Source organism: Lygodium microphyllum, chromosome 19 (genome assembly GCF_053477565.2).
Source record: "Lygodium microphyllum isolate KBCC chromosome 19, Lygodium_microphyllum_v1.1.10, whole genome shotgun sequence".
Lineage (NCBI taxonomy): Eukaryota > Viridiplantae > Streptophyta > Polypodiopsida > Schizaeales > Lygodiaceae > Lygodium > Lygodium microphyllum.
Genome location: NC_141153.1, coordinates 76,216,277 through 76,232,870, shown reverse-complemented (window position 1 = coordinate 76,232,870; position 16,594 = coordinate 76,216,277). Strand labels below are relative to the sequence as shown.

The 16,594-nt window shown below is 44.2% G+C and overlaps 1 protein-coding gene across 1 annotated transcript in view; it reads left to right on the top strand.

Moving 5' to 3' along the window:
* The first annotated feature begins 324 nt into the window (after positions 1–324).
* LOC148020049 (histone-lysine N-methyltransferase SUVR5-like) overlaps positions 325–16,594 on the top strand; it is a 54,146-nt gene continuing 37,876 nt past the window's right edge. Inside the window, exon 1 of the mRNA XM_087700322.1 lies at positions 325–1,012. Coding sequence (XP_087556448.1) covers positions 614–1,012 — 399 coding nt within the window. The 5' untranslated portion in view covers positions 325–613. The remainder of the gene's footprint in view (positions 1,013–16,594) is intronic.

Here is a 16,594-nt window from a genome sequence, read left to right as displayed (position 1 = left end):
ACCAATCAAAAAAACTATAAACATATTATATTTAACTCTTTTACACAGTGTGTCCTTTTGGTGCGTAAAGACTTTGTTCCCATGTCTGCACCCAATTTCAAAAATTGCGTGCCCACACTCTGGGGGCAAGGGTTGGACGTCCGTCATTGGTGTGTAACCAACCTTAGAAAGTGCAATGTGAATTTGTTTGGGAGGCTGCAAGTACGTTCACATGTGAAAAGGATGCGTTTTGGCTATGGTAGAAAACTAAATAGAAATATGCATATTTAATTACTTTAAGATTATTGGGAGAATTGGCTTAGGTACCGTCCCTAACCTTTGCGTCCATCGTTCACCATAGCCAAAGAAGCAGGACACCCCCCCTTAATGAGAGGCCATCTCCCCTTAATGAGAGGCCATCATCAATCCATCGTCTGAGAGAGGAAGTGAGTGATTCAATGTCTGCTTTACTCCAATTGATGATGACGGCAAAACCTCTCTCTAGGTAGGAAAGGGGTCTCTCTCTCTCTCTCTCTCTCTCTCTCTCTCATCCAAATTGCCATCTGCCATGCATTAATGCAAGTCATGCACCTTGAGCTTTCCTAAGGAGAAGTCCCCGCCTCACGTGTGGGCCATGGCAACAGACGCAGAGGAACATGCAGGGGAAGGAGGGGCCAAACAGGGGACTACCTTCTTGCCAGAATCAAAGGCGATCTCATCTAAGGAGGATTTGGGCACATCAAGGATTCATAGCAGGGACATGGGCTCTGAAGACAAGGCCCCGGATCAAGACCTTTTGGCGGCAAACAGAGCATGCTGGGAGAACAGAGCAGAACACCTAGTAAAGAAAGAAGAAGATGAAGGGACAGATGCAGAGGCAGGGGATGGTGATGGGGTGAAGAGCATCAGCCCTTCTCTCCCATTAATTAAGACAGAAGAAGGCCAGCTCTCAGGGAATTCCTCCTTTGCTGCTGATGGGTCGCCCTCCTCCTCACGTGCCATGGACGTTGGTCAAGTGCCTCTTTGGATCAAGGTATCGTCGTTTCTCTTTTGCTTGTTGGTTGCATAATCTGGCAAATGATCCAGGATTCCCTCAATTAAATTTCATGCCTTAATGTGTGAAATCTTTTAAATATATACAAAGGGGGTCCCTACCTGGAATATATTACAAAGTCCATGCGTCCCTGAAATAATTTGATTAGGGCATGGGTTGGTAGGTTAACAAGTGAATCCTTCATGAACGACCCAAAGAATCTTGTAAATCCTTTTGCAAAGCAAAACAAGCTTCAAAAGCCTAAAATTTCTCTGATAATGCATGATCGATATCATTGCTAGTAAATTGCATGGTATCGTTGATAGCTTTTAAGAACTAGGTCCTTCATTCCCTAGATTGCAACTCCAGTATGCCAAGAGCATTCCGTTAGTACCTTTATCTGTAACTTTTCATTGGTTTTCATGATGACTTGTAAGTACTATTCTCAATATTTTCAATGAAATGTTGGTGTCAAGCAGTAGGCATCTCTTTTCATCACCTAAAGTACACTACTTAATTAAATATTGAGGAAAGTTTAGTGAATGCATTAGCGTGCTTTCACTTTAATTATTTACTTTTCTTACATTACTTCGTTTGCCATCGCCACAAACTTTTTTCTAGCAGTGCCTTGTCCAGGTTCCTCTTATCCTCCTGCCACACTTGACATTTTGTTGGCAGATGGACATTGTTCATAATGTCCCACTCTTGTAGTAAGCTGGTCAAAAGAGTGCCATTTCATAAATACCTTATATGAGATGCAGTGCGGCTCATTAAGAATTATGATTGATTGCAAGCTGCCTAGAACATGCTGTAGGGTTTTATGTGCAAACCGTAGCATTACCCTGCCATAAAGCTTTGAAACCCCTTTTTTATTCCCTCCCTTGGGTTCTCCAGCGGAAAGTCACTCTTGTGCGCGTCTATGTAAGCATGCATGTGAAACTTGCCATGCTGGAAGCATATGCAATACAAGCCTTCAAACATTGTTGGCAAATTACCAATGATCATAAACACAAAGAACTAATGCAAAGTGCGAATACCAGCAAATTTAATGGAATCTTTGGGCAAACTGCAACATCTATAGCCAGTTTGATCACAATTGCAGATGGTTCTGATGTTTCTTTAGGTGTTATGATATGTGCCACATCAAATACCTAGATGGAGAATGCTCTAGAGAAGCTAATTCTGTGACATCAGACGAGGCATGCACATGCTGGAGGCTGTCATCATTTTAGGCTTTGGATTCTAACTCAGTAACTTAAAAAATCCTCCCTAAGTAGTCACGAACCATTGGTGTAATGCAATATGATGAGAGATGGAGACTGGTTTGTGCACTCTGGCAGAGACATCTTCATGAAAGCAGCTGTTCTTGTGAGAGTGCGCAATGGAAGAAGAAAATGAACATGGAGAGAGAAGGGAAGAGAGAGACTGAAATAAATGCAAAGATGGAAGGCAAAAACTGCATTTATCTGAAAATGGAACGTTGACCGTGTAAGTTTAGGGTTAAGGTTTGGGGTCATCCGTAGGTCTATAAAATAAGGCCCTAACTTGAAGTTCGCATATCACTCATCATTATCAATTTACACTCTGTTTTGTGTATGTGCAAGAATTCTTTTTTTTTGGTAATGTGATTGGTTTATTAAGATGCCAAGACCCCCTTTATGGGTGAGACAAGTCAAGATTGAGCTGTCCTAGGGAATCAAACTCAGGTTGAATGCATCCCCCCCCCCCTCCGAAAAAAAAAAAAAACCCTCCTTGGAGTTCCATTTGCCATAGCTTGCTGGTCTTCTTTCGAGCTCCTTATACCCAACATGATTGAAACACAATGAACACAGACACTAACTAAAAAACATAAACTTCAAGAACGAAGACAATTGAATGAATGAAACATACTGAATAATGAATGAATGTGTATAAAATACGCAAGAGGTAAGAGCTGTCCGACAGTTGTTGGCTCTTGTGGGAGCGGGTTGAGGGAGGTGTCGGAGTGTGTCATCCATTGGAGACTGATCACCACTAGTCACAGCTGAATCTGATGCAGCGGTGGGCAGGCAGCAAAAACACAACCTATTGGACTGTAGTTGGAGCAGGATGGCCATTAGGAGCAAGACAACAATAGTGAGACCTAAGCTGAACCAAGATGCAGCTGTCCTCCAAGTGGATATCAGCAGGGTGGTAGCTGGAGAGGATAGATTAGGTGCTGAAGATGTTGTTTGACAGATGCAATGAGCGACTAGAAATCAGCCGCTAGCTGGAACAGCAGAAACACAGACATAAAGTGGTTGTGATGATACTTGAACTGATGATGTTACACACTAGGAGTGCGTAAGGTAAATATCCCCAAGTTGACTTTGGCACAACATAACACGTCACGTCACAACTCGTCACAGCACGACACGGCGCGGCACGGCGCGGCACGGCACGGCACGGCACGGCACAACACGTCACGTCACGACATAACACATTTGCAAGAAAAGAGAGTGAGAGAGTTTTGAGAATGAAAGTGAGAAGATGTTTTAGATTGAGAAAGATTTACAAAGGAACGGGCAATTCGAAGATGGCGCAACACGCTACCAATATTCGTCTCAAAACCGTTTGGTAAGGAAGCAAGAGGATGCTCCCTTATACACTCCCCCCCAACGAGAAAGCTCAATGTCCTCATTGGGCGAGAGAGGGACTGGATTTTTGACTCAAAAAGATCGGGGGTCTTAATCCACTCCTAGAGAGCAGATCAGTGTCTTAGCCCGCTATTTACAATAGGTGTATGTACAAGCCATGTCTTATCCACGGAATTTTTACGTGTGAGATAAGACGGATAGTTAAAGACTGGAAGTAGTATGCCTTGCCCACTGACTCAATTACACTTGTGGAACAAAGGACTTTGCCAAAAAGATGAAGTAGATTTGTTCTGCCCACTTCTCACTGTACAATTCGTGAGACAGAAAATCACTCAGGAGGTAAAGATGGATGATAAAGATCGGGATTTTCTCTTTCATTGTAGAACTGAAGGAGTAAGTCACGGGCATGGTCGATGACTAAGGGTTCAATCACCCATGAAGCTTCTTTGATTGGGCGATTCTTCCATTTGATATGGAATTCGGGATGTTTGCCGGTGAAGCGAGTTGCTAGAATGATTTCAGGTTCGAAGGGTAGATGTTTAAGTTGATCTGGCAAAGGACGTTGGCGACCGAATCTGGTGTCGGCGTGGAATCTCCGAAGTAGTTGTACATGAAAGGCATCATGAATTAAAACATTGGGTGGCAACTGTAGTTTGTAGGTCACATCATTAATACTGGTCACCACCTTGTAGGGGCCATAATATCTGTTGTTGAACTTCGGAGTTAGGTTTTTGGGCAAATCTATATTTTTGGAACTGACCAACACCAAATCACCTGGAAAGAACTGTACATGTTTGCGGCGATTGATGTTGTATCTCTTGGCTACGAGAATCTTGTTTTGACGAAGAGTATCTTGAGCGACTTGCATGCGTTGTTTCCAATTGAGCAGAAACTCTTCAGCATCTGGATCTGAGATAAATTGCTTTCCTGTTGCTAAAGCCATGGGAGTTATGACTTCTTTACCAGTTGCCACCTCAAAAGGAGTAAACCCGGTAGAACTATGGAGTGTGGCGTTGTAATGGAATTCAAGGATATCAAGAAATTGAGCCCAATCTTTCTGATCTGCTCGAACATAGCTTCGAATGTAGTCTTGAATACCTTGATTGAGTCTCTCTGTCTGCCCATCGGTTTGCGGATGATATGCTGAAGAAAACCTTAATTGAGTATCCAATAACTTGAATAACTCCCTCCACATGTTGCTTAGAAATCGGGGATCCCGATCTGAGATGATAGCCAAAGGTAGACCATGATATTTGAAAACTCTTGAAAAGAACAATTTTGCCACCCTGGGAGCTGTAATGGGAGGTTCTGTTGGAATGAAATGAGCTTGCTTTGAAAAATAATCAACTACCACAAAGATCGCTGTACAACCATGAGACTTTGGAAGATCTGTGATGAAGTCCATACTGACCACGTCCCAAGGACGGGAAGGTACGGGCATCTCTTGCAGCTCTCCTGGTGGCTTCATGCGCTGTGCTTTGACCATTTGACAGGTAGGACATGTGTGAACATATTGTGTAACATCATCCCGCATCTTCGGCCAGTAGAAAAATCTTTTAAGCCGATCAAAGGTTCGGATCTGACCGGAATGGCCCCCAATAGGACTATCGTGACACTCCCAGAGTATTTGGTTGCGGAGAGCTGCCACCTTCGGAACATATAGTGCTGACTGATAATGAATGAGTCCATCTTTGATTTCATACATGCCCCATGGTGTGTTACCTAATTCTATGTCTTTGATTAGCTGCTCAGCTTCTTCATTTCCCCGCATGTGCTCTCTAACTTGAGCACCAAATCTACTTTCAGCCACTGTGATAGCTTGTAACTCAACTCTTCGACTAAGAGCATCTGGCATTTTATTAGAAGACCCAGGCTTGTGTAAAATCTCTATATCAAACTCTGCTAGGAAATCCTGCCATCTAGCTTGCTTGGGAGAGAGCTTCGGTTGGGTTTGGAAATATTTAAGAGATATTATCTGTGTAGACCTTTGTGGGTTTGTCTTGAACATAGTGTCTCCACTTCCTTAAGCAGTAGACCACTGCGAACATCTCTTGCTCATGGGTTGCCCACCTCCTTTCTGTAGCATCCAATTTCTTAGATTCATAACACACTGGGTGTCCATCTTGCATAAGGACGCCCCCAATGGCGTATGCTGAGGCATCAGTATGGACTTCGAATGGGCGGGAAAAATCTGCCATCTTGAGTACTGGTGCCTGTATCATCATCTGCTTGAGTTGGTCAAACACCTGCTGTTGCTTATCTGTCCACTGAAAAGTAGTTGCGGGGGATGTCAAATTTGTTAAGGGCGCTGTGAGCTTGCTGTAATCTTGAATAAAACGGCGACAGAACACTGTAAAACCCAAAAATTCTCTGAGTTGTGAAAGCTTAGTAGGGGGTTGCCACTTCATGACGGCTTGCACCTTCTTAGGGTCAATTGCAATACCATCCGGCTTGATCAAGAAGCCCAGAAAATCTACCTGCTCAACTGCAAACTCGCACTTCTCGGGCTTAACATATAGTTGATGGTGGCGGAGCCGGGAGAAAACTTTGTGCAAGTGCTCCAAATGCTCCTCCAGAGTTTTGCTGTAAATCAACACATCATCAATATAGATGATTACAAAATCATCTAGGAAATCAATAAAAACTTTATCCATTAGTTCACAAAAGGTTGCTGGTGCATTAGTGAGTCCCTTAGGCATCACCAGCCATTCATAACTGCCATAACGACTCCTAAAAGCTGTCTTTTCTTCATCCCCTTCTGCTATTCTGATCTGATGATATCCCGACCTCAAGTCGAGACGCGTGAAAAACCTGGCACCTTGAAGCCGATCCAATAAATCATCAACGACCGGTACGGGATATCGATTTCTAACTGTAAATTTGTTGAGGGCCCGGTAATCTGTACATAACCGGAGTGAGCCATCCTCCTTCTTAACAAAAAGTACTGGAGCTCCATAGGGGGATCTACTTGGCCGCATGTGCCCAGAGGCTTCCATTTGACCTATCTGCTTCTTGAGCTCCACTAGTTCCGTGCTTGTCATCCTGTAAATCGGCCCAGCTGGAGGTTGAGCTCCTGGCAAAAGATTAATCTTATGATCGACACTTCTGCGGGGCGGCAACCCCTGAGGCAAACTGTCAGGCATGACGTCTTGAAACTGATTAAGGAGCTCTTGCACCTTGTCATTGCCTATGGTCCAGATGATCTGCTGAATCACTGGCTCTTCTTCAATTACGTGGGTAATGCAGAGACGTAATTGCCCCCCATGTTTCAACTCTTTTTCTAGCTGCTTAGCCGTAATTTCTGAAATAGCTGAGATTTGAGTTTGATCCTGTTGATACTGATTGTGAGCAGACGTATCCCCTGTGAAGACTGGGATGGGAACGGGTTTGGGTTGAGGGCTGGATTGCTGATGTTGTTGAGAAACCGTATTCACTTTAAGATCTGGGAGCTGCACTGTTGCGTGAAGAACTTTTGATGAAGCTTGCTTAACTGGTGTGGGATGTTGCGGTGACTGTTTGGGAACCCATTTCTGTGTATAGTTAGTATGAAGAGCGAAGAAGGGGTCACTCACCGGCTTATTGTCGATATGAGTAGTCAGTGGATTTGGCGATGAAGATACAGCATGATCCTAAGATTTACTGCGAAAGTATGGAACCCAGACCACTGTGGTTGGGGTTTGAAGATAAATCTTGTTTCTTTGCATCCCCAAAATTTGCACCACATGATGATCTACCCAATCCATTCCTAAGATACCCTCAAACCCATCCATGGGCACAACAATGAAGTTTAACTTTGCTTGCCAGTGCCCTATTTGCACTAGAACATCCTTTGCCAATTCACAAGCTTTGTATTTTCCCTGCACGAATGAAACTTCGACAGCTGTTGCCTTCGAGGGCCTGACACCCAGTCGCGCTGCTACCTTCGGTGAAAGAAAATTATGTGTGGCACCAGTGTCCACCATTAAACTTTGCGAAATGTCTTCCACTGCTGCCTGCACATACATATTGTTGATGCTAGGAATAAAAGCAGGCATAGTAGGAGGGGTGTTAGCCCCAACAGCACCGACTTTGGCTTGATGGTCCCAATTCTTACTGTCTTCTTCAATTTCTGTGATATGAACTGCGGATGGGGGCAACGCGGTACCAGCTTGAACATAAGCTGCCCTAGACCCACCTGTTGATGACGTTGCCCCTTTGGAACAATCTCGAGCGAAGTGGGGGCCTCCACATAAATTACATGCTATGGGCCCTCCCCTTCCTCTATATCCACTAGAATAACCCCCTCGCGATGAAAAATTACTTCGACCGGCTCCTGCACCTGTAGATCTAAAGGTTGTAGATGTACTGGCAGGGCTTGAGTCGGTGCGTGTGCCTTCAGTATACTCAATGCGAAGGGGTTGTTGATTTGACCATCCAGTTTCTGCACTAGCATTGGTTTGATTGAACCCTTGACTTGTTCTTGGAGTCCATGAGGTACCACCCGAAGACGTATTGCGCATGGATCCGACCTGCCTACCTTCAAAATCCATGAGCCTTTCGGCCATATTCATAGCATCTGCAACTGTGGCTGGCTCCTGTTTTTCTATTTCTTGACGAGCCCAGCGTTGCAGACCATATAGAAAACCATGTAGTTTTGTCGTCGGATCCATGTCGTGAAGCTGAAGCATAAGAGATCGGTATTTTTGAATGTAATCCCTCATTCTTCCAGTATACTGCTTGAGAAAACGCCATTCGTCTCTGACTTTGAAGGGCTCATTCTTGGGAACAAAATAATCTATCATTGCTTTCTGTAGATCCTCCCAAGAAAGTTTGCCCCCCTGCTGTTCCTCCTCAAACATAAGCCACTTAGCCGCGTCTCCATCTAATAACTGAGCTGCTGCGAGACCTTTGCGGCGGCTTGAAATTTTCATTAATTTTAGGTACCCGTCCACCTCACGGATCCATCTATTTAAGCTGACGGAGTCTCTTTCTCCTTTGTATTTGTTGGGTGGTTGCGGTTTAAATTTTCCCATTTCATCCGAAGAAGAATCATCCCGATCTCTTCTGTCTTTCTTTCTGCGTCTTCTATGTGGTTCAACTTCATTATCTGTTTCAGCCTGAATTTTTCCCATAGCTTTGGGCAACATTGTGGCCAAAAGATCTTGCATCATACCCCGCATGGCATCAATAGAGTTGGGCTCCCTACGAAGCGCCACTCTTTCCTTCAGTGCTGCATCCAAATCATCCTCATGTTCCGTTGGGTACTCTTCCCCAACCTCCATTTGAGGTTTACTAGCCCCAATTCCGAGGGCTACCGAGATTTCATCTCGTTCCTCTCTAGCTGCACTTTTATTTTTGTTGCGTCCACCCATTTTTGATGACACAACTAGCTTTCCACTATGATCACTCCCACGCCCGTTGAAGGTCCTGCCTTCGCGTGAGGAGAGGCTCTGATACCAAGTGTTACACACTAGGAGTGCGTAAGGTAAATATCCCCAAGTTGACTTTGGCACAACATAACACGTCACGTCACAACTCGTCACAGCACGACACGGCGCGGCACGGCGCGGCACGGCACGGCACAACACGTCACGTCACGACATAACACATTTGCAAGAAAAGAGAGAGAGAGAGTTTTGAGAATGAAAGTGAGAAGATGTTTTAGATTGAGAAAGATTTACAAAGGAACGGGCAATTCGAAGATGGCGCAACACGCTACCAATATTCGTCTCAAAACCGTTTGGTAAGGAAGCAAGAGGATGCTCCCTTATAGATGATGACAGTAGCTAAGGCAAAACACAGCTAGTAGGCCCTTTAGAATGGCAGGTGATAGCTGAGGATGGCCATTGCAAGATCTGGAAACTGGTGATAGCTGGCTGATGAGGCATGTAATCCAGTAGCGTCGAAAGGGCAGCCGAAGGATGTGCATGGCAACAATTGAATATTATGAGGAATGAGTGGGCAGCAGCACATGGACATTGAAACACAGTGAGTACATTTGAGTTTTGGGGCTGTTTAATGAGCTAATGAAGGTCCAATGTGTAATGTAGCTTTTTTAGTTTAATGCCCCCATTGAGGCCCAAAACTGGAACCAAGAGGGACTACCAAGCAAAGCTCACCCCATTTTACCCCAAGAGGTCTTGTCTCAAAGCAGCCAGGGCATTGGTCAATGGGTAGATGTTGTTAGCAATCTAGTTAGCTCATGTGTGAGTGTGGGATGTGCCAGGGATTTTTGTATTATTTGTGTAATTTTTAGTGGTCTTTTAGGTGATTATTTTGGCATTTTATGCTGGCCGACCAGCATTAAATGCTGGCCAACCCGATCATATTTATAGCTCTATTTTGTCTTATTTAGTCTTGCTCCTCCTCCATACTCATTCATCCATCACTTGTAGATCTAGTGCATGCCTTGTGGAGAGAGGGAGTTGGTGCGAGTACCCATGTAGCCAATGACTCATTGTTGTACATGATTGTCTTGTATTTGGTATATGGATTCCATTTCCTGAGTGCATCTTCGAGTTCTCCTTTGCAGTTTTTGTGTGTTTTCTCTTTTCTCTCTCTTCTGTTTTTTGTTCAGCAGTCTATTTCAGCTTTTTTTCATACTTCCATTGCTGCATCCACTTTTGACATGGTATTAGATTTCAGGATTGATGCTCTTGTTGCTGTTTTTTGCTTTGTTACAAGTCTTCCATCACTGTTCTTTGCTGATCCTTGGTCTCTTTTTGTTTGCTGCTGATTGGGTGACTTAATACTACTCCAAATCGGCCTGCTTTCAACCATCTACAGCTTGCGTTTTGTTTCAAGCAATCTATGTTAGTATTTTCTGTATTATTTTATTCTGGTATTGCTGCATTTAATGCGTGTTTTGTCTGCTTTTTGGCTCCTATAGGCTGGTCAACTGTATTTTCAGGTTTTGCTGGCTGTAATCTTCACCTTTAGACTGTGTTTGATCAGCTTTTGTCCTTTTGCAGCCATTATTTTGTGATCAGCTCTCTCTACATGGTTGTAGTGTCTCTTTCCGCTTCTTTTCTTTATTTTCTCTTCTTATCCTCTCTAGATGGCTCCCCCTTGCTGTTCTATTGATGACAAATTTCATGCCCCTGATCACCTACACGGAGTGTTGTTATGAAACCATGGTTTGTGTAGAAGCGGTTATAGTGCATTGTTTCTGGAGCTTTTGAGTGACTTGAGTGCCCCACTCCCCTTCTAGTTGGTTTCAATGAAGACAGCTATGTATAAGTTGTGCTCACATGATATAATGATGAGGCATGCACATATTCTACTATTTTTCGATGGTCACCTCTTGTAGGATAGCTTTAGCGATATGGGTGAAGCTTCAGATGTTGTATAAGGCTCCCTTGACCATGCATGCAGTCATCATTTATGGACAGCTCTAGCAGATAAAGTTTGAGCCAAAGGATACTATCCATTCATTCTTGCTTCGTGTTACACAAGTACAAAACTAGCTTTGACACATGCAGTTCGCCCTTCCAAAGGGAGCTTGATGAAGTCATGAGTGGTCAATGCTTTGCGGTCCCAGGTGTCAATGAGCTTTATCCATATGACCTTAATGTTGCTTAAGCATGAGGCGTCTTTGCAGTTACAGGAGAGGCTTCCATCTCAGTATGGTGGCTCTAGTGAGACCTTTGTAGCTTTCAAGAGAGGTGACAAGAAAAAGAAGTCAAAGGTGCAGTGCTATCACTATGTTAAAAAGGGATATTTGTGTCAGGATTGCTGTTGGTTAGTAGCTTTGAGGAAGGAGGAGGAGAAGAAGAAGTAGGATATGGAGGACTCCGTCGAGTCATCCGCCTCCTTTGATTCCAACTCAGATTCTCTAGCCAAGGCAAAGGCCAAGGCACAGAAAGGGTCATCTTCTTCAAAGTGTAGGAAGGGCTTGGTATCCCCCCCTTCTTCTCCTTTCTAGTGTAGGTGATGCGGTCATCCTCGTGACTTTCGAGTGCCAAAGAGGGAGTGTGAGAGGGTGGTGAGGTGGGCTTGGTGAGCCTCATCTATATAGGTGTATGTGAGAGGTGAGAGGATACACAGAGATCGAAGCTTAGCTGAGAGTACAGTTGATAGTCAAGAGTGTATAAGAGTGAAGACACGACTCCCAATGTAATAATTAAAGAGTGTAATGTACAAGTACAAAGTACAATCCTTAAACCTTGGGGTTGCTAAAGTGTGTTTACACCCAAAAGGTGTAAAACATGATAAGTGCCCAAACTGTGTAACATAGACATATAAAATAAAAGAGAATAAATATGGGAAAAAAAACCTCTCGTAAAGGAGAGTAAAAAGTGACCCAGTGTCCTACTGAGGATCACATACACTCCTATGAGTGTAAGCGTGAGTCAAAGCCAACAACCCCCCCTAGAGTGAAGAAAGATCAATATACAAGGATTATCCACCAAAGGAGATCAAATCTATAGTATTGTAGAATGCTTCAAATTTGTCACGAGGAAGAGCTTTGGTGAAGATGTTTGTCACATTATTGGTGGTAGGACAATATGTCAGAAGTGGTGCAGCAATGGAAGCGTGAAGAATATGCTGAAATAAATGCTGAAACACAAGACAGAAGAAAGAATGAACACAGTAGACAGATGAGAACTCAGATGTATGCTCGGGAAATGGAATCCATATCGAACACGAAACAGCAGCATACAACGGTGAGTCACTGGCTGCGTGGGCTCCTCAGCACCGGCTCCTCTCTCCCAGAAGGATCTCCACTGATGGCTGAAGTACCGAAGACTGTGGAGGAGGAGCCCTATAAATAGCCACAAAAGTGGGGAGCATAAAATGTAGGTCGGCCAGCATTTAATGCTGGTCGGCCAGCAATAAATGCTACAAATACATCATAAATGGCCACAAAAATGTGCCATAAAATACTGCATAAAATGCTACATAAAATGCCCAGCCTCTGCACACAGACTCACACCATGAGCTGACTAATATCTGCTAACACCCTCTCTCAGATCATGTGTGATCGGATACAATAAAATAGTACAATGATGGAGAGTCATAAACTACACAACAAAGAAACACCAGAAGGACCATGGATGTCCAAGCGGTGAGTGGCCAGCTCACCACCAAGAAGCCTCGGAGAGTATCTGATGTCGATGTCGATCGTACCAACAACACCTGAAAATAGAGAAGAATCATAGCAGCTCTCTGTGTAATGTCACCTATGTCACTCAGGACATACAAAGCCAATCTGCCAAACATGTCTCTGAACATGTGACCATGGAGTTCCCTCCTTTGGCCAAACCACCAAAGTGTCCCCTCATGTGAGCTCCAGACGAAAGCCTCTCGCTCTCTGTCAAGAAGAACAGCTCATCATGAACCCAGAAATCAACTCCAGTCTCTAGGATTTCACTGCCAGATACCGTCGATGCGTCAGGGACGTCCCTCTCTGGAACCTGTGCACCTGTATCAAAATATAGATGAGGCACTGTAGCCCCACCAACACCCGCTCACACTCCCTCTCTGGCACAAGAGAGTCGTGAGGGATGACCTCATCACCACCACTAGAAAGCAGCCGAGGAAGGGGCCACCAAGCCCTTCCCACGATCCGAAGAAGAGGATCCCTTCCGCGCCTTGGACTTCTCCTTGGTCGGAGGATCGGAGTCGGAGTCTGATGAAGGAGAGGACTCATCGGTAGAGTCACCATCCCGCTTCGTCTTCTGCTCCTCCTTCCTGGAAGCCGCTAACTTCTTGCAGTCCTTCCGCAAATGTCCCTTCTTGCCACAGTGGTAACACTGGGCCTTTGACTTCTTCTTCCCATCACCCCTCTCTGAAGCTACATAAGCCTCACCTCCATAATGTGCCGGAAGCCGCCCCTGTAATCTCAAGGATGCCTCATGCTCAAGAAGCATCGAGGGCATATGTGTAAAACTGACAGGAGTCGATGATGTTTGCGCCCGCAAAGCATTGGCCACTCCATCAAACTCCGGGGGGAGCTTGTAGGAAGTGCACGGAGGAGCCATATGGAGAGGATAAGAAGAGAAGTAGAAGAAAAGAAGGTCGTTTGGAGAGTGAGCACAGCCAAAACGCAACCAAAAACACCAAAAATAGTGAGTTCACATGCAATATAACCCAAAGGCTGACCAAAATAAGCCAAAAGCTGCTGCACAAAGTCAAAAAAACAGTCAAAAACTGCCAAAAACAGCAAAAACGGCCTGAATAATCAGAAAAACAGACAAAAATAATGCTGTAAACAGCAAAACGCAGGCTGCAAACTGAAGAAACAGGGGCTAAAGACTGTTGCCAGCAGGTTGATGAAGGAAACACGGGCAGCAAAGAGTGGAACAGCAGTAAACGCAAATCTGTCCAGAAAAACGCAAAACGCAAATGCTGAAACACTGTCGCCAGCAGCAAATCAGCAGTCGCCAACAGGAAGGACAGCTGGCTGATCAGCAAGAAGGGTGGAAATCCTGAAATCAGCAAGAAAACACAGCACAAATAGGTTGCAGCCTGAAATCTGATACCATGTCAGAAGTGGTGCAGCAATGGAAGCGTGAAGAATATGCTGAAATAAATGCTGAAACACAAGACAGAAGAAAGAATGAACACAGTAGACAGATGAGAACTCAGATGTATGCTCGGGAAATGGAATCCATATCGAACACGAAACAGCAGCATACAACGGTGAGTCACTGGCTGCGTGGGCTCCTCAGCACCGGCTCCTCTCTCCCAGAAGGATCTCCACTGATGGCTGAAGTACCGAAGACTGTGGAGGAGGAGCCCTATAAATAGCCACAAAAGTGGGGAGCATAAAATGTAGGTCGGCCAGCAATAAATGCTACAAATACATCATAAATGGCCACAAAAATGTGCCATAAAATACTGCATAAAATGCCCAGCCTCTGCACACAGACTCACACCATGAGTTGACTAATATCTGCTAACACAATAGACAAGGTTGATGTCTCTTGTGGCCTCTCTTTGACAAAGTAATAGTGGATCTCTATGTGTTTTGTACGTACGTGAAACACTGGGTTCCGTGCCATTGCAATGGCACTCTAATTGTCAGTAAACAAAGAAGTAGGCTCCATGACAGATAATCTAAATTAGCCAACAAACATCGTAGCCATACATATTCAATTGTGGTAGTGATGGCTGCCTTGTATTCAGCTTCACATGACGATGTAGCAATAGTGGATTGTTTCTTGCTAAGCGAAGAGATACAAGATGAGCCAAGAAAGAAACAATTACCACTCGTAGAATGACATGAATCAAAATCACCACCCCAATTTGAATCACTGTAAGCATGTAGTTGCAGTGGTCCTCCTTTTTGCATAAAGCAATCCAAGAGTCCTAGTACCTTGCAAGTAACGAAAAACACACTTCACATCTTGCCAATGTGACATACGTGGCTAGTGCATATATTTGCTTAGGGTTGAATGAAACCAGCCTTCCTTCCGTGAGATGGGTGGTAATTCCCTAATTACAACTTAGTTACAGCAGTAACATTTATTACAAAACTAAGAAATGCAAATTAACTTACAATCTTGGACAATGGACACCCTGTTGGTCCCAAAACTGGGGCCCCTTTCAGTATTTATTTAACTTAATTGAAGAAGTTGATGTACAATGGGATTCTCCCAATCCCTTTTGGTATTCCAACTCCTCTTGCTGTCCAAAATGACTAGCAAGTCTTTAATCTGATTTGCCCCTTGATTCGAGCAGGCAATTGGCCTTTACTTGCTATGATAGAGATGGAAAATGCCCCAAATTCATTGATTTGCTAGTTCCTCCACTTGAATTTGACTAAAAAAGGCTTTAGCCTTGTTGAATCCAAGTCTTGGAGCTTCCATTTTTTTGCATGCTTCTTGAGGCTACTACTAAACCTTGATTTCAAATGCAGATTAGGGTTTACAACAGAGAAATCTGAAATTTTTTAGCCTTTCGTGATCTCAATGCTGTAATCTTCGGAGCAAGGTTGTAGAAAGGTTGGGAGATGAGAGAGAATGCTGAGGAGAGAGAAAATTCAGACTTTCTTTGCAAAGAACTGAAGAAAATCAGTCATTTACTGCCGTTCCCTATCTCAATAGCTTGTAGATGCAAAGAACTGAAGAAAACTAGTCATTTATTGCTGCTGCCATGTCTCAACAACGTGTAGATGTTGTCGCTTGCTTGTGATTGGTCTTCTCCTACCCCTGGCTACCTTAGAAGGTCCTCCAATGGCTAGGAATCAGAACAGTAGCATCTCTTCCCTCTCTCTTGCAGGCTCAATATACTAAAATGTCTCTCTCAAGCCTCTAAAGACGTTTTTCAGCTTGCATGGGCATTTTTGACAAGTGGCAACCTTCCCAAATGGTTTTTCTAGTATTATCCATAATTAAATATTAATTTTCAGTCTTTAAATAAAAAAATGCTCCACTGCCTTAACCGTAGCATCAATACCTTTGTGTCTTGCATAGGAAGGAGCATGACTTTCAGTGATAACTCTAGGCCGTAACTGCTTTGTGACACATATAATTGTCCACGCATCATTAGAAATCCATCTCTTAGCATAAAGTATTCATGCCTTTGGCCATTGCAAAGCTGATCATAAACATTAGCAAAGTCCGAATCAGCAACATATTGCTCTTTCATGGCATGCAACTCAATGTGATAAACTTTTTAGAGATCATAGCCAGGCTGGGCAGGAGTGCAGTGTGCAGTCGGACAGGCAGTCGGAGTGCACAGTCGGACTGTCACGTGGCAGTTCGACCAGTGCAGTCAGTCGGCTGCATTTAATGCAGCCGACAGGATATTTTTCTGCGCCCTGTTTTTTGGCAGATTCTGGCTATAAATAGCCGACATCTCCAGCAGTCTCCTACACTTCTCTGCACGCAGATTACAGACCGGTGACACACGCAGATTCCGTCTCTGTTCGTAGATTTCAGACAGGAGGTAGTGCAGACTGCAGCGGACTTCAAGGTGAACAGCAGGTTGCATCGTCGAGGTGGAGACACGCAGTCCAGCGCACTGCGCCCGTGTACATATC